The sequence below is a fragment of the Nerophis ophidion genome, linkage group LG07, assembly GCF_033978795.1.
Source record: "Nerophis ophidion isolate RoL-2023_Sa linkage group LG07, RoL_Noph_v1.0, whole genome shotgun sequence".
In the NCBI taxonomy this organism is placed as follows: domain Eukaryota; kingdom Metazoa; phylum Chordata; class Actinopteri; order Syngnathiformes; family Syngnathidae; genus Nerophis; species Nerophis ophidion.
This window is the reverse complement of record NC_084617.1, coordinates 53,691,563-53,718,607: the sequence shown is the minus strand read 5'-3', so window position 1 is coordinate 53,718,607 and position 27,045 is coordinate 53,691,563. Positions and strand designations below refer to the sequence as shown.

Here is a 27,045-nt window from a genome sequence, read left to right as displayed (position 1 = left end):
ATGCTTGCATTGTGTAATGCAAGCATTGCACAATAATTTATCCACCTCACAATAAACTGCTGTGCTTTCAATGCAGGAGGAATTGAAATGTAATATATCATGTATAACATGATATGCATTATAAGTGTGAATGTTGTCTGTCTATCTGGGTTGGCCCTGCGATGAGTTAGCGACTTGTCCAGGGTGTACGACGCCTACCGCCCGAATGCAGCTGAGATAGGCTCCAGCACCCTCCGCGACCCTGAAAGGGACAAGCGGTAGAAAATGGATAGATTGATTGATTGAAACGTTTATTCTTAGATTGCACAGTACAGTACACATTCCGTACAATTGACTACTAAATGGTAACACCCGAATAAGTTTTTCAACTTCTTTAAGTCGGGGTTCTGTTGGGATGTCGCATGGCTGCAGTTGTGTGTCCCCGAGTATGCAAGAATCCAGGAGAGTAGAGTGAAGGTAAGAATATTTAGTACTCATAAGAAAATAACAAAAGCAAACATAAAGCAGCCGTGCAGATAAACGTTCTCAACATAATATTAACTTCGAGCACTGAGGAGTGCTCGAGTGAAACATAAATAGACCTATGTTGATTGACAGCAGCTGAGGACCGCTGCCAATCAACAGCAAGTGAGAGAAAAATAGTGCTCAGCTGAGTGAACAGGAAGTACAACAAAATAAGAGCACTGAACAGGAAATAAAGTACAAAACACGAAAAACTAACAGAAATTAAGTGACAGATTGTCACAGGTTCATATTAACCAGTTCATGGATGGATACATACATATATATATATATATATATATATATATATATATATATATATATATATATATATATATATATATATATATATATATATATATATATTTATATATATATATATGTATATATTTAAATGTACATATATATATATATATATATATACATATATATATATCCATTTTCTACTGCTTGTGCCTTTTGGGGTCACGGGGGGTTGCCGGAGCCTATCTCAGCTGCATTCGGGCGGAAGGCGGGATATATATATATATATATATATATATATATATATATATATATATATATATATATATATATATATATATATATATATAGTTGATTGGCAACACTAAATTGTCCCTAAAAAGGGAATAAGCGGTAGAAAATGGATGGATGGATATATATATATATATATGTAAATATATATATATATATATATATATATATATATATATATATATATATATATATATATGTATATGCTGTAGTTGTCTCCTGATGTTAATGTTTAATGTAAAGAATAATAGTTATTATTAGTGAAACTATATGTAAAAAATAATATTTAAAAATAATTAAATTCACTGGTCCAATCAATATTATCATATAAACAAACAAAATACTGTACTAATAATAGTAAAAAGTGCTGTCTCACCCTCTCCACTGTCTCTCTGGAACACCGGAAGTATACCCGCCTCGAGTCGACTGGCAGTCATGAGTTGTGACGTCATTGCGGAGCAGGACGACTGTGTGCTTCTATGACAGCTCTTTCGTCCTACTTGTATCTTTAGTAGAATCATGTTTGCGCTCATTTAAGTCCAGGGTAACCACCAACTGATAGAGCTAAAAAAAAGTCCAATATTATTGAGTGGTTTCCGTCAAGGTATTTCGACATTTCTGTAGTGTTTTGCCGCTGTTATGCATATTAGCTTTAGCTCTGTAGCTAGCTGTTGTTTTTAGCATTGCCAGTGCTAACCGGAAGCTAGTTTTAGGCCCTTTAGTTTTATACTTTTTTTTAAAACTACTTTTGGTATTTTGTGTTTCTTTGCCAGCAATAAAATGCCTGACAGCTGAAAGGGAGTTTTGGCTGGAGATTTGACATCAACGATGACATTAGCAGCAGATGAGTGGCCCTGATAATCACACATGCTCAGTTTTGATGATTGGGGCAAAATGTCGTGTAAATCAACCAAAGTGGCCCCCAGTGTTGACTTCGACCACAGTTGTTCGGACAGCGTGGAATACCTCACGCTTAATTTTGGTCCTTTTGAAACTGTTCATCGTTGGAGAAGACTCCCTCCGTGTGATGAGTTTGTTGGAGCAAGGTAAACTTGTTGAAAGCATCAGATTGAAAATGGTCAAATGCCTGGAGGTTAATTTGTGTCTTTATTATAAAATCTTTTTTGACACTGGATATATGTAACATAATTTAAATTGTTTACATTAAATTATGCTGGCAGTTTAATTGAATGAAAATATGTGGGCAAAATGTATGTGTTTATAAATCCACTTTTTAAAATAGCGTGTTTTAAATTTAGTGGTAAAAAAACCTTCTATTGTATATAAAAATTCAGTGTCAAATTTTTAAGTGCAAAACAATTCAGTACAGAAATAGTCGCTATTTCGAAATTCAGAATTCGCTTTCCGTAAAAAAAAAAAATCTTAACTTACTGGAGTTTTGAAGAAACAAATATTTCTGCACTGAATTTTTTACACAACATTTTTCTGCACTGATTTTTTTTTTTACAATGAATTTTAAAACACTATTTTGACTAAGTGAATATATTTAACAAAACATCTACTCATAATTATTTATTAAATGAAATTCATCCATCCATCCATCCATTTTTTAGAGCCTATCTCATCTGCATTCGAGCGGAAGGCGGCGTACACCCTGGACAATTCGCCATCTCATCACAGCAACAACACAGATAGACAGACAACATCCACACTCGCTGTCACACACAAGGGCCAATTTAGTGTTGCCAATTAACCTATCTCCAGGTGCATGTTTTTGGCGGTGGGAGGAAGCCGGAGTACCCGGAGGGAACCCACGCAGTCACAGGGAAAACATGCAAACTCCACACAGAAAGATCCCGAGCCCGGGATTGAACTCAGGACTACTGAGGACCTTCGTATTGTGAGGCAGATGCACTAACCTTTCAACCACCGTGCTGCTCAATGAAATTGTCTGCGTAATTTGATGTAAAAATGTTTTTAATCAGTTCACAGAATTTAAACAAAAATAATTAATTTACATAAATTTAGTATCCAAAATTTTTTTTATAATAAAGACACAATTTAACATCCATACAAATGTTTATGTAATTCACTTTGACCTTTTTTTTGCCCTTCTCACAGGCGCAGCAAACACACAGTTGTGGCATACAGAGATGCTATATACGTGTTTGGGGGAGACAATGGGTAAGTACAGTTATTAAATTGTTATTTTTTTTGCAACATAAATTATGTTAAAATTGTCTATCATCACCCACCAGAAAGAATATGTTGAATGATTTGCTGCGCTTTGACGTGAAGGACTGCTCATGGTGTCGGTAATAATCAAAAAATATATATAATGTACAGTATGAATGTATGCTGTGGTTGTGTACTTGACTATATTATCTTTTACAGGGCCTTCACCACAGGAACTCCACCTGCTCCCCGCTACCACCATTCAGCTGTTGTTTACAGCAGCAGCATGTTTGTTTTTGGTACCTCTTTCTTATTACTTCTAATATTTTCACATTTTAAAGGTATGCCGATTTGATGCATATCTTCTAACTGTATTCCAGGGGGCTACACTGGAGATATATACTCCAATTCCAACCTTAAAAACAAAAATGATCTTTTTGAGTACAAGTTTGCCACGGGGCAGTGGACTGAATGGAAAGTGGATGGGAGGTAATATATTGTGATTTTTTTTTAAAACCCTTAAAGGGGTCATATTATGATATTTTTCTACATTTAAAACACTCCTGTGTAATCTACATAACATGTAATGGTGGTGTGTTTGTCAAAATCTTTTCACACTGCTTTCTGTCTCTCTTCAGGATGCACCATTTTGGTGGCGGTCTTATTTGCGTGGCTCCAATTCACCAGCGTCTTCTCCTTGCCATCTTTGTTGTAGTTTTTAGCGCCTCTATAAGGAGTCTACTGACAGATTAAGTTTGAACTATAAGCTAATTAGTATTAGAAATGGCAATAGTCGAGGTTGCACGTCCATGTACAAGCCAGTCTGCCTCACAACAAGAGGATAGTGAAAAAGAACTAAACTAAAATAACTAAAATGGTAGACTCACACAAATCACCTTGGGTAAATTTATACCATATAAATCAGAGCATCCTGAGGAGACAGTCAGACAGTGGATTGAAAATGGTCTGTAAAATATTATATATGGAACATTTTGACCAAAGAACCACCATTACATGTTATGTAAACCACAAGGAAGTGTTTTAATTTAGAAAAATCATAATATGAACCTTTTTAAAGGGGAACCATACATTAAAAAAATTAATTATTCCTAACGATGTTGTAATGATGTAATGCTCATTTTCATTTGTTGAGAACCATATAATATCAAGTAGCTAACAACATTGAAGAGCTAATGGTCAGAGGAGCAGTGTGAGCAAGGCGATGTCTCACTACGCCAAAAAAGTAGTTCTTCTGTGTTAGTTCTTAATACCTATGTTGCCATTTGGAGTTCACCGCAGTATAAATAGAGCGTTGTTGGCGTTATTAGATGTTTGTTTGTTTTTTAAAGGTGGAATAGATTAATCCTAATTACCCGCATTTTAAGCCGCCGCGTACTAGCATTTTTTTCACTAATTAGAATGCACGGAAAGGGAAAAGATGTGCATTTTGTCTAACATAGGGATTGTGAATGATGGACAAAATTACCACAAAAATGCAGTTTTCCTTTAAGAGGTCCCTCAAATACACTTAAAATTTGACCCCAAATGACTAAAAAGGGCAAAATCCCCTAAATTGCAAAAAAAAAATTAAAATATGTTTTAACCAATTTAAACAAGTCAATCTTTTAGCAGACCTTCGGACTGAAGTATTCAAAATAAATAAATAAATGTTTTCTTAATTGTCAAAGGCCACTGTATATTTCCCACTATATTTAGTAATTAAGAAAAAATAGGATAAAACCCCAAATTTCAAATATTTCAATAAGTATTTGCTTATTTTAAGGCCCATTTTCAAACTGTATCACTCCACTATTTTATTATTTATATAATTTTAATTATTTATAATATTTTACTTATTAAGTATTACTAAGTTCAATTAATATAATTTATTTGACTTACTATTGCTCTATTCTTCCTGTTTCAGCTTGCCAGTGGCTCGGTCTGCACACGGCGCCACGGTTTACAGTGATAAGCTGTGGATATTTGCAGGTTATGACGGGAATGCAAGGTATGTTTGATAACACAGAATATTTCTAACAGCCATGTGTGCAAAGTCACGAGGTATATTCTCCTCTCACTTAGGCTGAATGACATGTGGACCATCAGTCTGCAGGACAGAGAGCATGCATGTTGGGAAGAGGCCAGTATATCAGTTTGATTGTATATCACTAGTATATCACTTTCATGTGCTGACACCCAAAATCCTGTGTCTCAATTAGATCGACCAGAGCGGTGAGATACCCCCATCTTGCTGCAACTTCCCCGTCGCTGTATGCAGGGACAAGATGTTTGTATTTTCCGGCCAGAGTGGGGCCAAAATCACCAACAACCTCTTCCAATTTGAGTTCAACGGCCACATGTGAGAAAAAACTATGCTACAGCGTGAGAGTTATTTGAGAGCTGCTAACGCTAGATTCTCATTCCTTGCAGGTGGACCCGCATTCCCACTGAACATTTACTACGAGGATCTCCACCGCCTCCCCAGCGGCGTTACGGCCACACAATGGTCGCCTTCGACCGTCACCTGTATGTATTTGGAGGTGCTGCTGACAACACTCTACCCAATGAGCTGCATTGCTATGATGTGGACTCTCAGACATGGGAGGTGATCCATCCCAGCCTGGACAGCGAGGTATAAAAGGCGCTCTGTATACTTTCTGAATGTTTCAAACCACAAATCTCTTGTCCGTTGTCTTGTCATATTGACAACAAAAATGTTGTTAAAAAAAGGCTAAAAACACATAAAAAGCACTCAAAGTAGCAATTAGCACAGTAGCTAACGACAGCAGTGCTGTGCTGACTAGATTAAAATCGGAGATCAATTAGCCCGCTCACAATGGATGTGCTGCTGGGCAGAATATGGCTGCGCTGTGAGGCACACAATGGGAGGATGAAACGTTCGCATATTTTAATCCGGCCTGTGGTTCGTAAATCGAGGTTCCACTGTAATCGGTTCCAAAATACACCAAATTGTCATAAAACCAAATAAATTTTTCCAATAACGTGTAATGTAAATACAATAATCTGTTTCAAACACCCACAATATTAATACAAAACACATGTTATAGGAAATAGGTATACTTTTCATGCAGAAAACATTGTTAAATACATACCTGTATAAATGACAAATCAAATTTTTGAAAATTTAACATCACCTTTAGCTTTGACTCTTTGATGAAGACAGACGATTAGCGGCCAGTTTTTTCTTGAATTTAAAGTCATTCTCACCTTATTCATCAAAGTGTTGGCACTTCTACATTTCTGTGGCCCGAAGTTGGATTAATTTGCAGCTGTTATCAGTAAAAAAAGAAGCACAGACCGTCTAAAAGCATATTTGCCTAATACTAAGAATTACGCAGTTCGCTCGAACGCCTCATCGTATGAACTCTGCATTGAGTAGCTTGATTGATCCTGCTCCCATAAGAAGTAATGAGAAAGACACAGAGTTGTGCATTGTGTGTGCATTCTATGAAAAAATAAACTGCAAATGTAATAAAGATGATTAAATTATTCCTTGGCTGTAAAGTCCTAACTTTTGAAGTCGGATTCACATCCATCCATCCATCCATTTTCTACCGCTTATTCCCTTTCGGGGTCGCGGGGGGCGCTGGCGCCTATCTCAGCTACAATCGGGCGGAAGGCGGGGTACACCCTGGACAAGTCGCCACCTCATCCCAGGGCCAACACAGAAAGACAGACAACATTCACACTCACATTCACACACTAGGGCCAATTTAGTGTTTCCAATCAACCTATCCCCAGGTGCATGTCTTTGGAAGTGGGAGGAAGCCGGACTACCCGGAGGGAACCCACGCATTCACGGGGAGGACATGCAAACTCCACACAGAAAGATCCTCAGCCTGGATTTGAACCCAGGACTGCAGACTCACAAACGCGTGGAATTCTTTATTTGGGCATTTGATTCTGTGATATACAGGCAAATTGGGTAGCAGTAGTAGTAGTTTGTTACGCACAAAGTTTGGCTATTCAAAAGCATACAAAAACCAAAGCAAACTTTTGGCAAAATTTTTTGATAAAGTGGGTTGTATAGAAAAAGAGATACCACTATGTATTTGCTTTTACAAAAATACATTTCAATAGAAGGTCAAAAAAATAACTCTGTCAACATTATAAACGCTTTTTTGGAACTACAGGCAAAATAAACATGAAGTAAACCAATATAATAGAAGAATATAGTGGAATAATAAAACACTACAATAAAAGTTAATCAACCTTTGTTGCGGAATGACAGATCTATAGTAAAGTAGAGACGATGCGTTGCCAAATGTGAGTCAATTTAGTGCCTCACGCTTTTGAATATTCTTAGCTGGCATTCAAGTGTAGAAAGAAGTTAAGTCCTGTACAACAAAACTGGAAAATATTTACTTGTTTGACAATTTAATTCATACATCCATCCATTTTTTACCGCTTGTCCCTCTCGGAGTCGCGGGGGTGGCTGATGCCTATCCCAGCTGCATTCGGGCGGAATGTGATGTACACCCTGTCCAAGTTGCCACCTTATCGCAGAGCCAACACAGACAGATAGACCTCACATTCACACATTTGGGCCAATTTAATTCAAAATTAAATTAAATTGAATTGCTGTACAATAAAACTGGAAAGTATTAACTTGCGTGACATTCGATATCATCACGCTGAAAATACCTCTGTGGAGTTTTGATCTTTTAGTTGCTTGCTGAGCTGGGCTGAAGTCTTTATGGTTGACAGCAGTTTGACTTTTTGAAGAAATGTTTTTCCAGAAAATGTTATAGTTATTTGACTTTGTAGCTTCCACTGTGTTATTAATTTTAAATTCATATTTGCCCTGCCTCCTCAGATGCCCAGTGGAAGGCTCTTCCATGCAGCTGCTGTGATCCAGGATGCAATGTACATCTTTGGAGGGACTGTGGACAACAATGTTCGCAGCGGAGAGATGTACAGATTCCAGGTTGGCATTGTTGTCGTTGTATTTTATTAAACAGTACTAATATTACAGGTAATTACTTTCTTCTTCTGGTAGTTTTCCTGCTATCCAAAGTGTACTCTCCATGAAGATTATGGCAAACTATGGGAGAACCGTCAGTTCTGTGATGTGGAGTTTATCCTGGGAGAAGTGGGTTTCACTCTGCAATAGTTATGCACTCGTTCACATATTTATTAGTGAGAATGTTTTTAGTTTTTTATATATTTTTTTTGTTACAGCGGGAGGAGAGAGTTTTAGGACACATTGCCATTGTGACAGCGAGATGCCAGTGGCTGCGCAAGAAAATCCTGCAGGCTCGGGATAGACAAAGACAGGTCAGAACCAGAGAAAACACATGAGTCACATCACAACATGGCTATAGTGAGCTGACCATTTATGAAATGGCCTGGTGTAACTAAATATTGGGTTGTGATGTGTCCTCTGTACCAGAGAGCACACTTTTCCATTTATAAAATACTTGCTGTGTACTAAAATATATACTATTAATTAATTAATACTTTGCGATAAGAGTGCACCAGTTTATGAGTTTTTGGGATGGTAAATAGTAAATGGGCTGAACTTGTATAGCACTTCTTTAACTTTTTTTTTTTTAAGGAACTCAAATCGTTATTTCCACATTTACCCAGTCACACAAATATTCACACACTGATGGCAGGAGCTGCCATGCAAGGCGCTAACCAGGACCCAACAGGAGCAAGGGTGAAGTGTCTTGCTCAAGGACACAATGGACGTGACCAGGATGGTAGAAGGTGGGGATTGAACCAGGAACCCTCAGGTTGCTGGCAAAGCCACTCTCCCAACTGAGCCACACCGTCCCCAGATGATATCTGTCTCTCAACTAATTGCTATGCTTTAGGTTGCAGGCAAAAATTCGGCTCACAAGCCTCCCAGCCCCAAGTTGGTGTAACAAATGTCACAGTTAACCGAATAAGGTTTCAGCAAAACATCTGGTCTTACTGGCTAGCATTAACTTAGACCTGTACAACCTTGTTTTTCAAACCATTGGAAAGAAAAAGGTGTGAAGGGGCAGCGCTTGGAAAAAGAAGCTAATGGGACAAGCGGTAGAAATGGATGGATGAATATGTGTTCTTGTCTTACATAAGGATTGTGAATGATTGACAAAATTCCCCCAAAAAAGTGGAGTTTCCTCTGCCAGTGTTGGATTTTAAAGTATTAATATTTTAAAAAAATATGGAAAAAGCTGCTGATGGTGCTTTTGACGAAGCAGCAGCTCTAAGGAAATACAGCAGAAGTCCAAGGTAAATGCTGTGCATTATTATTACATTACCTCATAAAACTACTGTTGTTGTTTGTAGTTCATTTAATTGCATTGTTTTTATACAAAATGTCTTATCTGGAAATTAGCAATTTTTTTTAAAAGGGAAGTGCACTATTTTTTTAATTTTGCCAATCGTTCAGGATCATTATGAAAGACATGATGACACATGTATTTTTTTAAAATGCATTCTAAATATTAAATAAATGCGATCAAAAGTCTGCTTACAATGGAGCGTGTGCGAGCCGTTCAATTCTGCCTATAGAGCCCTTAAAAACATCCAAACACCTCCATTGAGTTTTTATATACTTGATGTTAGTGTATATGTAATGTAGTAACGGGCACATTTATGATAATATTTACGTATTTTGATCATTATAAGCGTATATTTCAAAAAACGCATCACGTTTGCTTTTTTTTTCTTCGTCACTGATTTCTGCCCACTGCAGACTTTATGAGAGCCGACAAACATAGTAATACATCACTTACTGTGCAACGTCATCTGTCATTAGGACGCTGAATGCTAAAATATTCATATATTCCAATTTAGGTAAGGAATTTCTCATCCTTGCGAAGAAACGGGGTGGGGCGCGGGCAAGTGCTTTTTGTATCATTCCTGCCAGTTCCATGTCCTAAATGGCTGTCAAAGTGTCCCAACTTGTCGGATTACCTACTCGGATGTCTCATTTCCAGGTGAGAAGCATGATTTATGATCTACAATAAACTTGCAGGGAAGCGAGGAAACAGCAGACCACTCGATGATGTAAATATATGGAGACACAAAAGTGATTACGTCGCTGCTTTAAATAGTTTGTGTGTGTCAGCACTTATAATAAAAATATCACTAATACTTGGTAAATATTCATGTCACAAAATGTAAATGGAGTATCGTTGGCACTTTTTTAATGTTTTTTTTGATTTTATGTGCGGAATAGTTGATGTCCCATTGGTTTCCCTGTAAGTGGATGTTTATTTAATATTTAGAATGCACAACAAAAAAAACTATTCCGTCGTCATGTCTTTCATAATGATTGTGAAATGATTGTATATATTTTAGTAATGATAAGCAAAATTCCAAAAAAGTGCAGTTCCCCTTTAAAAAGGCATGTTACATGTTAAAATTGTGCTGCTTTGCACGCATTACATTGATTTAAATTCGTATTAATTGGCGACAACCTTTTGCTATACACATTTTTTGAAAAAGGAGCTGCGTCACAGAACCAATTAACTCGTATCTCGAGGTACTACTTTATTAAAAATATATTTAATACAATATGTTGTAATGCAGTTGTACAACACTGCAAAATATTACAATAATAAACAGTGTAATAACTCGTAAAACTTAGCACTATAATCAATGTAAAGATGGATTTTCTTGAGCAATTCTTGTTGTAGATGTAGTTAGATTGTGCAGGTTTACCAAATGTTGCCCTCAAGCGAATGTACATTCTAAGCACATACTTAAAATCCACGTTTTCTATCCGCATCTCTCCTGGGTGGATCACTCGAAATGTGTCTCAGAGGACCAAACAGGAGAGCAGTGCAGAGAGCGATGAGGGGGCCACAGGAGGAGGAAGCCATGTCCCAGGTGGCCAAAGCCAACTACTGGAGGTATCAATCAGGGAAGCCGAAGCCCAGCCTTTTGAAGTCTTAATGCAATTCCTCTACACAGATAAGATCCTGTACCCACGCAGAGGTAACGGAAGTAGTTAGAATATTTGACCAAATCCACAAACAGTCACGTCATTGTTGTTTCTTCTGACTCTACTCAGGTCATGTTCAAGATGTTCTGCTAATCATGGATGTTTACAAACTGGCGCTCAGTTTTAAGCTCTCCCGCTTGGAGCAGCTGTGTGTGCAGTACATTGAAGCTTCTGTCGACCTCCAGAACGTTCTCAGTGTTTGTGAAAACGCCAACAAGCTCCAACTTGACCAGCTCAAGGTATTGTTTTACTGACCTCTGGTGGTGATGGTGATCTATTGAAACATGAGGGCAAATGAAGAAATTGCTTCCACTCCCAACATTTTATATCTTCTTTCAGGAGCATTGCCTTAACTTTGTAGTGAAAGAGTCACACTTCAACCAGGTGATCATGTCGAGGGAGTTCGAACGTCTATCCACGCCGCTTATCGTAGAGATTGTCCGACGAAAGCAACAGCCTCCTCCCAGGTTGTACTCGGACCAGCCGGTGGACATCGGCACTTCCCTGGTGCAGGACATGAAGGCCTATCTGGAGGGAGGCGGCTTGGAATTCTGTGACATTATTCTGCTGTTAGATGGACACCCTAGACCTGCTCATAAAGCCATCCTGGCAGCTCGTTCAAGGTACTGATCCCAGCAGGAGCACTCTTGTGTTCTTTTAATGTGGAAAAGAAGCACAGTCTTAGATGTGTTACTGTTCGAATACCATTGTCGCAATAGGACATTTTAATTAGTTGTTAGAGAGACAACTGATCAAACCCTTGTCTCGTTCTGCATGTTCACACTGGAAATGTCCCTTTAAGGAATAACCGAGAAAACTAGATATAGACAATAATTCATCTTAATCCTGTCTATTTTTGTCAACACAACTGTTAACCTGACTCTTTGACGCCTCAGTTACTTTGAGGCGATGTTCCGCTCCTTCATGCCAGAGGATGGCCAGGTAAACATTTCCATTGGAGAGATGGTTCCAAGTCAACAGGCGTTCGAATCCATGCTGCGCTACATCTACTACGGAGATGTCAACATGCCTCCTGAGGATTCTCTGTATCCTTTTCAAAATCAAACCCTTTGTTTGCTTTTAATTCTTTCACTTTTATGTCAAGATAGAGGGTCATGTTTTGAAGAAAGCGTCCACATGGATGAGTTAATAGTTTAAAATCATAGAGCACAAGTCTTTAACAGGGATCCGCTATCCCTAGGAGTCCGCAGAGCTACTACAGGGTGATCATGAAATTTTTGGTTGATAAGACTTTATTTGAATAAATGTCTTTGTATTTCCTATGTATTTTTGCAAAAATGTAAATGCATTTTAAATACACTTTAAAGCAGTGGTCCCCAACCACCGGGCTGTGGCCCGGTACCGGGCCGCGGCCCGATTGGTACCGGGCCGCAGAATAATTTTTTATAAAAAAAAAAAAAAATATATATATATATATATACATATATATATATATATATATATATTATTATTATTATTTTTTTTTTTAATAAATCAACATAAAATACACAATATACACTTACAATTAGTGCACCAACCACAAAAACCTCCCTTTTTCATGACAAAGAAGAAAAAAAGAAAAAAAAGTTGCTGCATCATGACACATCATTAAGAGTTTGACCAGAAATATGTTGTATAGGGATTAACTATACACTATAAAACAATACTACAACATGCTGTCACATGAATATGTTTTAAAGTATTACATTTGTGAAATTAACACATCCACAAAATGTAAAAACATTGTGTTTACTTTTTGATATAAATATAAAACACATAGTAGTTTGACTAATCAATCAATCAATGTTTACTTATATAGCCCTAAATCACTAGTGTCTCAAAGGGCTGCACAAACCACAACACAAACCACTACGACATCCTCGGTAGGCCCACATAAGGGCAAGGAAAACTCACACCAAATCAGTTTGGCCAACAAAAATTAACACTAGTGATACCTCTCACATCTAATACACAAAGTTCACAGCCTTATGTTTAATTCAAAGAGATTACAAAACATTTAGCTAGTATTTATGTTATTGGAACACTGAAAAAGTTAGCAGCTAAATAAAGGACGAGTGAGCATCCTAATAAACAAACGGCAAGTCTTTATAAACAAGTTGTGGCAACGTTCCCGACACATCGCCTGCTGTATGTTTCTTCACTTCATTAACTCTCTGTCCCAGCAGCAGGACTGTGTGTTGAGAAAATAAAAGCAACATCAAATATTTTTCTCCTCCACTGTTTACTTTTAGGGTGGGACAAATGCGCTTGTTTCCAATATTGTCCACACCTGTCGTCATTTAATAGCAGCAGTGCACTCTTGACCGCACGCTGAGACTATGAAGCGAGGAAAAATGAAGTTAAATGAAGCGCTCGCCTCCGTTTTCTTCGAGATGAACTCTACGGGGCAAAGTCGGAGTAGTTGCTTTTTATTATTTTAGTGCTAGTGCATTAATAAATTAAAATTTTTCGGTAATTAAAATGATAAACGGTATTACTGTCTTAAATTGTACTGTGTATTATCATTATACCGTTTACCATTACATCCCTAAAAGCAGTGGTCCCCAACCTTTTTGTCCCGTTGCCCTGTGGGGGGGGGTTCTTTTTTTCTTTTTCTTTTTTTGGGTCATGAAAAAGGGAGGTTTTTTTGGGTTGGTGCACTAATTGTAAGTGTATCTTGTGTTTTTTATGTTGATTTAATAAAAAAAATTTTTTTTTAAATTCATAAAAAATTATTCTGCGGCCCGGTACCAATCGAGCCCGGTGGTTGGGGACCACTGCCTAAAAGGACCCATATTGCCTAGATGACTGATAGATACTTCAGTAACAAGTATTCTTTGTATAATTTTGTCTTTCTGAAAATGAATTTGGCAGTCAGTACCCACAATATAGATTGGCGCAGTGGGAGTGGCCGTGCGCAACCCGAGGGTCCCTGGTTCAAATCCCACCTAGTACCAACCTCGTCACGTCCGTTGTGTCCTGAGCAAGACACTTCACCCTTGCTCCTGATGGGTGCTAGTTGGCGCCTTGCATGGCAGCTCCCTCCATCAGTGTGTGAATGTGTGTGTGAATGGGTAAATGTGGAAGTAATGTCAAAGCGCTTTGAGTACCTTGAAGGTAGAAAAGCGCTATACAAGTACAACCCATTTATCATTTATTAGTTTTTGAGTATTGTGTAAATAATTAACTGTATTTTTAACACACCCCTTCCATTTTCAGAATTTATATGCAGTCTTTTACATGTTTTCCATTCAAACTCAGACCAAAAACCTTCTTCACTGCAAACTATACTCCCATTTTGTCCGAGTCAATTTGACAGGATAGGTCCATACTTTCCTCATATTGCCATCATTTGGAAATTTATACATGCGGACTCTTTCTTTAGTCGTATTGCTACGACCTGCAACAATGCATCTGGCAGACATATTTGACAATTCCTTCACATTCTGCATGAAGATGCTACCAAAGCACAAACTACGCAATATGAAATTGCCTCCAGTTTTCTGTAGGTGATGTCAGCAGGCTGATGCAGGCCTGCTCACCGTTTGGAGCCAAAAGTGGGCGTTCCAAAATGTGCTGAAACTCGTTAGAAAACAAGCACAAAAAAACCTACTGTGCCTATTTCGGGGGGGTAATTTTACCTGTCGAAATCATTTTCTGGTCCAGAACTATTAAATTAGTGTTAATGTAGTCAGCATTAGAAGGGCCCTTTAGCACACTACCTGCCAGCTAGCGATTGGCTGTATTATTTGAATAACGAGGTACTTTTAGGACCACTTTAATTTAAAACATTAATTTCATACATCCATAACTCCATTAGTTTAGTGGTCCTTGGCCTGCAAAAAAACCTTCAGCAGAGGATGCTGAAGTAGGATCTAAAATTAGGCTACAGGGCTATCTAGTGGTGTTTGCTGGAACTGTAGAACACACTCAAGCTGCTCCTCATTGTGGGATTTTTTAATACAAGAGCTGGTTCAGCAGTATAGCTCCCTTTGTTCAATGTAATATATTGATAAACGGTAAGTCAGTGGTCCCCGACTGGTACCGGGCCGCAGAAGAATTTTTTATTTAAAAAAAAAAATATATATATATTTTTTTTATTTTATTTTTTATTAAATCAACATAAAAAACACAATATACACTTACAAATAGTGCACCAACCACAAACAACTCCCTTTTTCATGACAAAGAAGAAAAAAAAGCAAAAGAAAAAACAGGACACCCCCCCCCGGGCCGCGCGACAAATTATTACGGATACAAAAAGGTTGGGGGCCACTGCGGTAAGTGATATGAAAGTTGTACAGGTACGTAGGTAGGTGCTAAGGATCATAATTTTAAATGTAATGACACAAAAGTGAACCTGTCTGTTTTCCTTGACCTTTGAACAGTTATCTGTTTGCTGCACCGTATTACTATGGCTTTTCAAACAACAGGCTGCAGGCGTACTGCAAACAGAACCTGGAGATGAATGTGACTGTGGAGAATGTCTTACAGGTATTGATGTATTAATGGGAGGAGTCTACACTTTGTGCAGCGACCTGATAGGTCAAAAGACTTGTCTCCAGTCTTATTTTAGTCCCAATGTTTTCCTTCATTGCAGATCCTGGAGGCGGCCGATAAGACACAGGCCCTGGACATGAAGAAGCACTGCCTCAACATTATCGTCCACCAGTTCATCAAGGTGGGTGAGCTCATGTTCGGCGCCCTGAGGGTTTTGCTGCCCACTCGCTGCAGCTGAGCTAACCTTGTAGTCACGTCATCTTTGCAGGAGACTTGACACTATTGGCCCGCTAGCAGAGCGCCTTCCATGTTTACAGGGCGGCCGGCTGAACAAGCACCTCCTCACTTAACCGCTCTTAGTATTCCTGTTTGTTATCCCAAGAACCCTTTGTCACTGATGTTTTTGTTATGCTTGCGTCATATTTTTCAGCATGAGCAAATTCAGTGCAGCTTTATTGGACTCTTCTTTGACTTGTATTTTATTTTATTATTTTCCCTTTTTAATTTGTTCTTTCCTCCTCCCCTTCCAAAGGTTTCCAAGCTCCCCAACCTGCGATCCCTCAGCCAGTTGCTGCTGTTGGACATCATAGAGTCTCTAGCGTCACATATATCAGACAAGCAGTGTGCCGAGATGGGCTCCGACATTTAGGACGATGGCAAGAGCTGCTCTTTTGTTCATTTCTCCCTCCTCTCCCTTAAACTGTTTACAATGTCTCCACGTCATTCCTCCCTTTATTCTTTCATTTGCATGTTTCAGTCTCCCTAACACCTCCTTTGTTTGATTGCTCTTTTCCTCATTCCGCATATCAGTGTTATTTATTTTGTCTGCCCATTTTGCATCCGTATGTCCCTTTTCTGCTTTTACCATCAAACTACATAACACTTGTTACTGGCTGGATCTACATCGTTACATGAAACATTACATCATAAGTAACGATGCTTATCCCACTACATCTAGGGTATTAAGTTGGGGTGTCCCAACCTGATATTGAAATCAGCTTTCGGGCCGATATCACCCCACCCACCCCCCCAAAAAACAAGCATCAGATGATACCGACTTGCATCTAAAAGCTCTGACACAAGCAGACCTGCAGAGTGTTGTGCAAAACAGGACACCCAGTTAACATGTAATTGTCCTCCAATAAGCACACAATGTTGGTGTTTTCTTGTATTTTGTTCGTCATTTACAAAAGGTAGGCTGTAGGCTACTAAAAGATAGCAGCTACACAGCAGCTAAGCACACAAGCTATAAACCTGTAATAAGTGTCTTTATTTGAACAACATTGCAGTCAAACACTCCACATGTGTTAATACAAACAAGTATTAAATAAATATAGTTCCATATTACACATACAAAGTCTAATCGAAGAAGCATATTAGAAAGTATCCAGTAACAAGCGTGTCCGCATCATTCAATTTACTGCATCTTAAGTCATGTGCTAAACATTATTATAGTGACCACTAGGCGTCGCCATAAACAATTACCACTCCGTGAAATTAAATTAAAGATAGCATAATCCCCGCCTTTCGCCCGTGTGTAGCTGAGATAGGCTCCAGCACCCCCCGTGAACCTGTAAGGGACAAGCGGTAGGAAATGGATGGATATGTCCATTCCAGTCGGTGAATAATAAATAGGTGAGTGTTTTTCATACCAACAATTGTTCTTTGTTGGAGTAATTTCAGTAGATCAAACCTTTTGTAGCATTCCACACTACAATACAATAAAAGTATGAATGATTCCTGTTGTGCTGGATTAATATCGGTATAGGAAGTGAAAAGCTGGATCAGGGCACACATAATGTTAAGCACCATTTGCATACTTTATCCATGTTTATCTGACAGTTTAGTAATGTATATTTAGCCACATCTGTATTTACTATGGCTTTTCAAACAGCCACATCTGTATTTACCCATGTGTGTTTTATATATATATTTATATATATGTGTGCGTGTATATATATATATATATATATATATATATATATATATGTATATATATATATATACATATATATATGTATATATATGTATATATATATATATATATATATATTATTTTTTTTTTTGCCGTTTGTTGGTAGCGTCACTAACCCATAAAGAACACATACAAGTTAAATGCACATATCCATATGTATGTTATGTCCAAGAGTATTTGGACAGTAACAAGAGTTTTTAGGATTTTGCCCGTGTCCCGAATGAGGATAAGCAAAACAATATCTTAAATATCAAATAGTAAAAAAGGCAAATAACTCATTAGTTAAGGTCCAAATATGTCTGGAACTAACTGTAAGAAATATAATAAGTCCAGGAATATTCTGTATGTTACACGCCACATCCTGGAAATCATGTTTAATCATATTGAGTTGACATATTTTATTGGCAACTCAGGACACTAAGCATTGAAATGATGTTTAGCTCTATTGGCGGGGTAATCCCAATACAGTATATATTATAACAAAACAATATAGCAATGCAAAGAAATACTATATGGAGAAAATGTTCAAATGTAACATTTTTAAAAGGGTGCCTAACCATACTGCTTTTAAAGTCAGCACAGTATATGACTTATTCTCTTTTATGCCAACTATATTGGATTAAAGGAGTGTAAAGGTGACTTTTTGAGTGTTATTTCATGTCTAGGAGATTCTAATGATGATAACAACTGTATTTAGAAAGCTGTAAACTGTTTTCTATGCTCTTGCTATAAAAATTTGTCATGAATATAATCCCACTTTGTGGAAAAACATGTATCACTGCCAGGCCCGGAACCAATTAACATAGACTATATTCTAGGTCAATCTTTGCAACATTAAACATTAAGGGGGTTGGAAAAAAATAATTCATATCCAAATGGCAATTGTCATTTATTTTGATTTTGAATAGATTCATCCTTTTCCAGAATTGATTTTCATTTTAAGAATTTTTTTGCCCTAACACCAGCAACAAGACAAGCTTTCAAATGTATTTAAAAAAATATATTTTATTGTAATAAATCGAGAGGATCGTTTTGAATTGAGAATCATATCTTAATCAAATTGTCTAAATTGTATTGAGTTTATTTAAAAAACATTCAGTATACTGGATATTATTATTATTTATTTATTTAATTAGAATTTATTTATTTTAGCACCACGTACATGTAAGTAATTGATTGTTCATCTGTGTTTTTTTTAGTCTTTTCTTTTGCAGTATACTGTATTTGATTAAGCCCTGATAATAATATTTATGATTAACAAATGGTTTCATATCATTTGACAATGTTGTAAACTGTATGTTTTTAGGTTTTGAAGTTACTTGGTTTGTCCCAAAAAAAAATAGATTTTCGAACAATCTCGATTCTTATTAATAACTATTCTTAATCGATTAAAAAAAGTTAAAAAAATGTATATATATTTTTTTTAGTCAGTCCTGTCCAGCCATTCAGGCAAATCATATTGTTGATGTAGATGATTATATCTGCTGTACACATTTACTTTAGAAAAGAGAAGTGTTAGATACTTCTCTAGTTGCCTTATTTGTGTTTGACTTTATTAAATGTTTTGGGTAGAATTTTATAAAACACAAACCGTTTTCTTTTAAATAATATAGAAATTCATCAGAGCTGCTTATCTATTTTATGGAGGAGTGTAGTTATTCATAGAACTGGCACCCAATGTTATTAAAAAAAAGTATTGATTTTGAATCTAGAATTGTTTTGAATCGAATTGTATGATACCCAAAGATTCATAGCCCTGTTAGATATTTTCATGAATATGATTAAAATCAAGAGTAAGATTACCAATACAGTGTTAGTTTTTGAGTGGGCTTGGGGCCCCTCCGCAGTGGAAAAGTTTGGTCCCGAGTTAAAAAAGGATAAAAACCCCTCAACTAGACCACAAGGACATGTTTTGAATGTAGAATAAAAACACCATGGAGCCCCTTGAATGCAATAATACAGTATTCGTGTCGTAAAGACACAAGTCCCCACGCTATTATTCTATTGTTTGTCCTCTTCTACTGATGTGGTATAACTGGAATTGGAGCTTGAGTTGAGTATAATTGTGTTTGAGAAATTGCTGAAAGAATGTAGATAAATATATACTTTATTATTCTTCAAAAGAAAATCACATTTCCAGCATCTTTACAAAGTATCAAGTTTAAGTTATTTGTTTATTATATGATATTCTTATCAGTTGAATGATGCAATCAGTTAAAAAAAAATTCAAATCTTGGAAAAATATTTAAAAATATATTTTAAAAAAGATCAAAAGGCAATTAAATATGTTGAGCGCCAATGTCTTAAGAAAAAGGAAGTAAATTGTCACAATTGCCACTTGTCAAATCACACTTTTTAATGAAAACAAATGAACGAGCTGACCTGAGTTCCACACGGCAGCACAGAAAGAATCCATTCTAGTCCACGTCTTAATTTTTGAGCTCATGTTTCATTGCTGTCCTCGGTGCAGGATGCCATCAGAACTCTAAGGTTTCATCTAAAAAACAGACTTCACTGTCTTTGCATTGGGCGCTGGAACAAAAAAAGTAGTTGTCAGGCAATATACTGCGATTTTTTTTTTTTTTTTTAATGAAAGAGCCTCAAATGTGGGCAGGTGGGATTGACTATGTGGCTCCTGTGGATCCCTCCACATTGAAGCAGGTTGTAAAGGAAGAGATGGTTCTCCTCACAGCTAAAACCATGCAAAGGACGGCGGTCTTCGTCACCTTCGGGGGTCTCGTGACCTCCTTGATCACAACCTTCCTACCGTTGTGGAAGACGATGAATTCGGACCTGAACGAGGTGGAAAACTGGTACTCTGGACTGTGGCACATGTGTCTCTACACTGAGGAGGTTGGGGTTCAGTGCAAGACTTATGACTCCTTGCTGGGACTTCCAGTGGACCTGCAGATCGCCAGGGTGCTGATGTTAGTGTCAGTATGCATCGGGGCTTTGGCGCTGCTGGTCGCTCTGCCGGGACTGGATGGGATCCACGTGTGTTTGGAGCAGCCTGGAAAGAGGAGACGGCTCCTGGTCTTGGGCGGGGTGCTGGCTTGGGTGTCAGGGTTCAGCACGCTGGTTCCTGTGTCCATCGTTGCTTACAACACCGTGGTGGAGTTCTGGGACAGAGGTTTTCCCGACGTGATGCCGCGCTGGGAGCACGGAGAGGCCATGTTTTCAGGATGGTTTGGAGGCCTGGCGCTGATCACAGGAGGAACGCTTTTCTTTGTAGCGGTGTGCATGGCGGACTACGACACGCACACACATTGTGTGACGAACAACAAGACTCATGTAACACACGGGACACAACACTACCGCAAGACTGAGGTTTTGTAATTGTTTCTTCTATGGCATTTTTTTCCACCTGTCACCAGTTTTAGTGTCAAATCCAAAATGTGACTTCTGATTGACATATGTTTCCATAATTATGTGATATGTAATTGTGTTGCTTTTGGTCATTTGCAAGCCAATCACATTAAAATGTTTGATTTCCTAACCACTTGACATGAAAATTAATGAGGTAGTGCTTGACCTTTGTGCACCCCTAAGGCCCAAAACAGGCATTACATGTGTTCCTTATGTTAAAGTAACCACTAGGTGTGGCGAAATTATTCCGTGCATTTGACTTATCTCCCTTGCTCACCCCCTGGGAGGTGAGGGGAGCAGTGAGCAGCAGCGGGGGCAACGCCCGGGAATAATTTTTGAGTGGAGTTTGAGTTTATTTCGAACATGCAAGCATACAACATAATACATCAAAATTTCCAGTTTCTCTTTTCAACATGTTCGAAAAGGAGTAGGAAGAAGCAGAGCTTATTTAATCCTACCCCTTTTCTTTTACATAACAGTTGCTAAAACTTTTGTTCACTTCCTGTTCTCAATGTCTTCACAATATACTCCATAAGTAATCACAATAAAAATAAATAAATAATTGTTGAAGTAAGTTTTATTCCATACGATGAGATAAGATTATTTTGAGAATGAAAGTATGAATGGGCGAATAAATTCAGAATGTTTATCATGATTCTTATTTTTTGTACTTTGTAAACACTTTAAGTTTGAAGAGTTTCTTGAAGTGAATCATATTAGTACATTGTTTGATTGCTTTGCTTAATCCATTCCATAGTTTAATTCCACATACAGATATACTGAAGGTCTTAAGTGTTGTACGTGCGTACAGATGTTTTAAGTTACATTTTTCTCTAAGATTATATTTATCTTCTTTTGTTGAGAAGAATTGTTGTATATTTTTGGGAAGCAGGTTATAGTTTGCTTTGTGTATAATTTTAGCTGTTTGCAAATTTACTATGTCGTGGAATTTCAGTATATTTGATTCAATAAATAAAGGGTTTGTATGTTCTCTATATCCAACATTATGTATTATTTTAACTGATGTTTTTTGTAACACTGTTAGTGAATGAAGTGTACTTTTGTAATTATTTCCCCATATTTCTACTCTGTAACTCAGATATGGTAACACTAGTGAGCAGTAGAGAATATGAAGTGATTTTTGGTCTAGAACATATTTAGATTTATTCATTATTGATGTGTTTCTTGCAACTTTATGTTGTATATTTTTTACTTGAGATTTCCAGTTCAATTTATCATCAATCATTATACCTAGAAATTTGGTTTTATTTAATCTTTCAATTTCTATTCCGTCTATTTGTATTTGTGATTGACTTTCTCTTCTACCGTTACCAAATAGCATTATTTTAATTTTACTGAGATTCAATGATAATCTGTTTTTGTCAAACCATTTTTTTTTTATTTGTTCATTTCTTCTGTTATTATTTGTATTATCTTCTGTGTGTTCTCTCCTGAACAAAACGCTGTTGTATCATACCGCAAATAATACTAACTTTAAATCTCTTGTAACTTTACAAAAGTCATTTATTTAGAGATTGAATAATTTAGGTCCTAGTACTGATCCTTGAGGTACACCACAGGATATATTTAGCGTTATATAAGTGTGTTCGCTTAGCTTCACGTATTGTTTCCTGTTCGTTAGATAACTTCTTATCCGGTTTAATACTAACCCTCTGATGCCATATCGTTGTAGTTTTTTGATTAAAATATTGTGATTTTTTTTACCATCTATTGCATTGGTAATTTCTTCTGTAATTTCAACTAAAGCCATTGAAGTTGAAACATTAGCTCTGTGTCCATATTGGTTCTCTTTGAGTATTCTATATTTATTTATGAAACTCTCTAATCTGTTATTGAACAGTTTTTCAATGATTTTAGAAAATTGTGGAAGTAAAGAAACAGGTCTATAATTTGTAAATAGATGTTTGTCTCCAGTCTTATAAATTGGTGCAACTTTAGCTATTTTCAGTTTGTTTGGAAATGTACCTGTTTGAAATGATAGGTTACTAATATACATTAATGGTCCTGAGATTTCTTCAATAACCTTTTTTTATTGTTTCCATATCAATTCCCTTACAATCAGTTGAAGTCTTAGATTTACATTTTTTCACGATTGTAACTATTTCCTCCCGTGTCACATTACTGAGGAACATGGAGTTTGGATTTCGCTCTATGGTATCATTATAGTCCTCAATTGAAACTGGGTCTGGAATCCTTTCTTCCAATTTTGGTCCAATATTTACAAAGTAATTATTAAAGCTTTCAACTACTTCCTTTATGTTGTCATTATGTTTATTTCTGTCTAAGAAGTATTGGGGGTAATCCCTCTTAGTGCCATTTTTAATAATGCTATTGAGAATGCCCCATGTTGCTCTCATTATTTTTGTTCCTGTCCAATAATTCACTGTAATATTCTTTTCTACATGATTGTAGTATGTTTCTTAATTTGTTTTTATACTTGTACTTAATTTCCACCTCTGTAGTTCTTTGTGCTATACATTTTCTATATAGTGTATTCTTCTTACAAGCATTTTTTAATCCTTTTGTCATCCATGGTTGATTATTCTTTCCCTGCTTACAACTGAGTTGTCTCCATGGATCATGTTTGTTGTAAAGTATTATGAACTTGTTTAAGAAATTTTCATATGCTTCATCAACCTCTTTTTCATTGTACACATTGTCCCAATCTTGCCTTTGTAGCTCAATTTTGAAAGCAATCAATCATCCTTTTCTCTGTGCACAGTCTTCAAAATGTCCTTTTGTCTTCCATGTTCTTTTTGCAATTTCCATCATATATTGTAAAAACTGGCAGATGATCACTAACGTCGGTTATAAGTAAACCACTTGTAGTGTTATTATCAAAATCATTGGTAAAACTATTATCAATAAGCGTGGCACAGTGTCCTGTGATTCTGCTTGGCTTTGTGATTTTAGGATATAAACTGATGCTGTACATTGTATCAATGATGTCATCAATAGACTTTTGCTTGTTAGGGTTCAATAAGTCAATATTAAAGTCACCGCATAAGAAAATTATTTTTTTACCATTGTCCATGTAAGTTGCCTTGATCCATTCTTCAAATGTTTCTATATTTGACTTTGGTGATCTGTATATACAACTGCTGAATATGTTTTTGCTTTTTTCCTGACGTATTTCAATGGTAAAACATTCTAAGATATCTATTGCAAATGACATGTTTTTTTTTTACCAATTTGTAGTTCAGGTTCTTCATCACATACACAGCTACTCCTCCATTTTTGTTGGTTCTGTTGATGTAGTTTAGTTCATGTCCTTCCAGATCAAAAATATATTCCTTTTTAATCATAAATCCATGTTTCTGTGACGGCGATCACATTGAAGGGTTTGTTGATGTGTTCCAAAAAGTTCTTAATGTTGTTGTAGTTTGCATACGAGCTTCTGCTATTGAAATGAATAATTAACAATTTGTTATCACTTTTAATGTTGCTATTATATTGCTCATCTGTGTAATAAAAACAATTATTACTGATGTGGGAGAAAACATTTGTATCTGGATCTATATCGTTTTCCAAATCCTGTTTTTTTGTGATCTTTGTTGCAGAAGTTTTTTAGTTCCATATTTTCTTGTTCACCAATCTTTGATGTTGTTTCAATAATCTCTATAAGTGTAGGTGGATACAATCCTGACACTCGGTCTTCTTTTTTAGTCGTCCCTTGGAACATAGTCGTGTTGATGTGGAATTTAGGTGCTTGTTTTCTGTCAGAGTCAATTATCATCGTTGTTGTGGAAGCTGTGTAAACTTTTATATTTGTCCAGGTCCTTGATGTCATTGACGACAAGTAGTCTTGCTTCTGGACATCCATTCAGCTTGATGTAGATTTTACAGTTGGCGCTCCAAGTTTCCCTGGATGTTTCCCTGCTTTCTTAAGTCGCGTGCTTTCTTGGCGATTCCAGCATTACGTTTTGTGAGATTCTCATTCATGTACACATTTGTTCCCTTCAGCTTCTTTCCCTGTCTCAGCAATGCCATTTTAGATATTCTGTTTACGAGTTTCACGAGCACGACTGGAGTGGCGTTGTTGTCTCTTCTGTTCAGTGGGATGCATGTTTCGATGGTATTAATGTCAATTTCAATTTCCTTTGATTGCAGGACGTTGACCACTTGCTGTTCTGCTGAGACAAGATCCATTTCATCTGGTTTACCTTCATTATTCACAGCTTTCGCATAGGATCTTGGTTTAATTCGGTGCCCTGTCACGATGATATCATTCATTCGTTTATCCTGCTCCGTTTCATCTATGATATTACACAGTATATAGTTGTCTTCTTGAAGGGTCTTCATTTGTTGGCCCATTTCTTCTTGAAAGATCTTCATTTGTTGGCACATATCAGAGACTTAATTTTTTCTGGTGATGATTTGAGTTTGCAAACTTTCTATATTTTGCTGCAGACTTTTCTCATCTTGATTGTGTTCTGTTATTGCTTTTTTCAGATCTTTTTTTATTTTTTGGGTGATTTAATGTGTTATGAAAGGGACAATGGATGGATGGATTGTTCAGTTGAAATTTTACCAGGATGTTTTTCACAGGTTTTTTTCTAAAATAAAATGTCATTGTGTTTTTGATTGCAATGTTGTAAGAATAAAATGTACAAATAAAGTATACACGCTTTCTCTTGAGACCTCTTTCGGCCCAATTGACTCTTATTATAGTTACTCTTTTTTAACAGCCTGTAATCCTGGTATATATGCTTTATCCATGAAAACCAACTGAATCTAATTTTTGCAGATTGAAAAACAAGATAATATTGTTTTGGTCTAATTGCGCTCCTAAACACCAGGTGGTGCCAGAAAATCCTAAACACAATTCAGAGCTTCGATAAGCGTAAATTAGTTAAACTGTCATTAAACCATGGAGATGCAATGAATGTGTGTATGTATGTATATATATATATATATATATATATATATATATATATATACATACATACACACACGCATATATATATATATATATATATATATATACACACACATAGAAGGAAGGGAAAGTATTCACACCTCTTTAAATTGTTAATTCTTTGTTTCATTGCGGCTATTTAATAACATCGAACAAGTTAATTTCAATTTTCATTATTTTACACTCAGCACCCCATCTTGACAAAAAAAACAAATGTAGAAATTTTCTACAAAATAATTAAAAATAAAAGTTAATTTCAATTTTCATTACTGTACACTCAGCAATCTCATCTTGACAGAAAAAAACTAATGTAGAACTTTTCTTCCAATTTATTAAAAATAAAAGTTAAAGTTCCAATGATTGTCACACACACACTAGGTGTGGTGCATTTGACCCATCCCCTTGTTCACCCCCTGGAAGGAGAAGGGAGCAGTGAGCACAAGCGGTGGCTGCGCTCTGGAAAAAAATTGGTGATTTAACCCCCAATTCCAACCCTTGATGCTGACTGCCAAGCAGGGAGGTAATGGGTCCCATTTTTATAGTCTTTGGTATGACTCGGCCAGGGTTTGAACGCACAACCTACTGATCTCTGGGCGGAATCTCTAACCTCAAGGCCATAAAAAATCACATGTACGTTAAGTATTAAAAAACCTTTGCTCAATACTTTGTTGATGCGCTGATGCGCCTTTGGCAGCATTTACAGCCTCAAGTCTTTTTGAATACGATGCCACAAGCTTGGCACACCTATCTTTGCGCAGTTTCTCTCATTCCTCTTGGCAGCACCTCTCAAACTCCATCAGATTGGATGGGAAGTGTTGTTTTTAATCCAGGATGTATTTGTAGTTTGCTCACATTCATCTTAGTCTAGTCAGGGAGGTGACCAAGAAATGGTCATTCTGTCAGAGAGAGGAGAACCTTCCAGAAGGACAAGCCACCAATCAGACCTACATGGTATAGTGGCCAGACGGAAGCGATTTCTATGTAAAAAGTTTACCAAAATGCACTTAAAAGACTCTCAGACCACGAGAAACTAAATTGTCTGGTCTGATGAGACAAAGATTGAACTCTTTGTCATGAATGCCAGGTGTCATGTTTGGAGGAAACCAGACACCGCACATCACCAGGCCAATA

The 27,045-nt window shown here is 36.9% G+C and overlaps 2 protein-coding genes across 5 annotated transcripts; both read left to right on the top strand.

Moving 5' to 3' along the window:
* The first annotated feature begins 1,464 nt into the window (after nucleotides 1-1,464).
* Nucleotides 1,465-25,634, top strand: lztr1 (leucine zipper like post translational regulator 1). Of its 4 annotated transcripts, none has more exons than XM_061906485.1 (21): nucleotides 1,465-2,081; nucleotides 2,610-2,901; nucleotides 3,118-3,180; nucleotides 3,255-3,311; nucleotides 3,391-3,470; nucleotides 3,552-3,660; nucleotides 5,096-5,179; nucleotides 5,254-5,311; nucleotides 5,391-5,530; nucleotides 5,602-5,803; nucleotides 8,009-8,119; nucleotides 8,192-8,284; nucleotides 8,374-8,469; nucleotides 10,953-11,127; nucleotides 11,204-11,373; nucleotides 11,474-11,757; nucleotides 12,031-12,180; nucleotides 15,523-15,628; nucleotides 15,735-15,815; nucleotides 16,167-16,290; nucleotides 25,107-25,634. In XM_061906485.1, the coding sequence occupies exons 2-20, from the start codon at nucleotides 2,765-2,767 to the stop codon at nucleotides 16,281-16,283; spliced, it is 2,313 nt and encodes a 770-aa protein (XP_061762469.1). In that variant the 5' UTR covers nucleotides 1,465-2,081; nucleotides 2,610-2,764; the 3' UTR covers nucleotides 16,284-16,290; nucleotides 25,107-25,634. The 4 variants fall into 4 exon arrangements, with proteins under 4 accessions (XP_061762469.1, XP_061762468.1, XP_061762471.1 ...); XM_061906484.1 differs by lacking the exon at nucleotides 2,610-2,901 and having other exon boundaries at nucleotides 1,466-1,639; nucleotides 1,809-2,081; XM_061906487.1 differs by having other exon boundaries at nucleotides 1,466-2,081; nucleotides 2,610-2,896.
* On the top strand, nucleotides 16,284-21,970 carry cldn26 (claudin 26). Its single transcript, XM_061906489.1, has one exon. It carries the CDS (start codon nucleotides 20,199-20,201, stop codon nucleotides 20,943-20,945), a length of 747 nt encoding a protein of 248 aa, XP_061762473.1. The 5' UTR covers nucleotides 16,284-20,198; the 3' UTR covers nucleotides 20,946-21,970.
* Nucleotides 25,635-27,045: the final 1,411 nt, after the last annotated feature.

Bases quoted from the DNA above. Each gene is read 5' to 3' on its own strand.
- lztr1 (XM_061906484.1), top strand. From the start codon at position 1,903: ATGCTCAGTTTTGATGATTGGGGCAAAATGTCGTGTAAATCAACCAAA. The intron at 8,120-8,191 runs GTTGGCATTGTT...TTCTTCTGGTAG, and splicing joins GAGAGATGTACAGATTCCAG to TTTTCCTGCTATCCAAAGTG. The intron at 12,181-15,522 runs GTATCCTTTTCA...ACCTTTGAACAG, and splicing joins ATGCCTCCTGAGGATTCTCT to TTATCTGTTTGCTGCACCGT.
- cldn26 (XM_061906489.1), top strand. From the start codon at position 20,199: ATGAAAGAGCCTCAAATGTGGGCAGGTGGGATTGACTATGTGGCTCCT.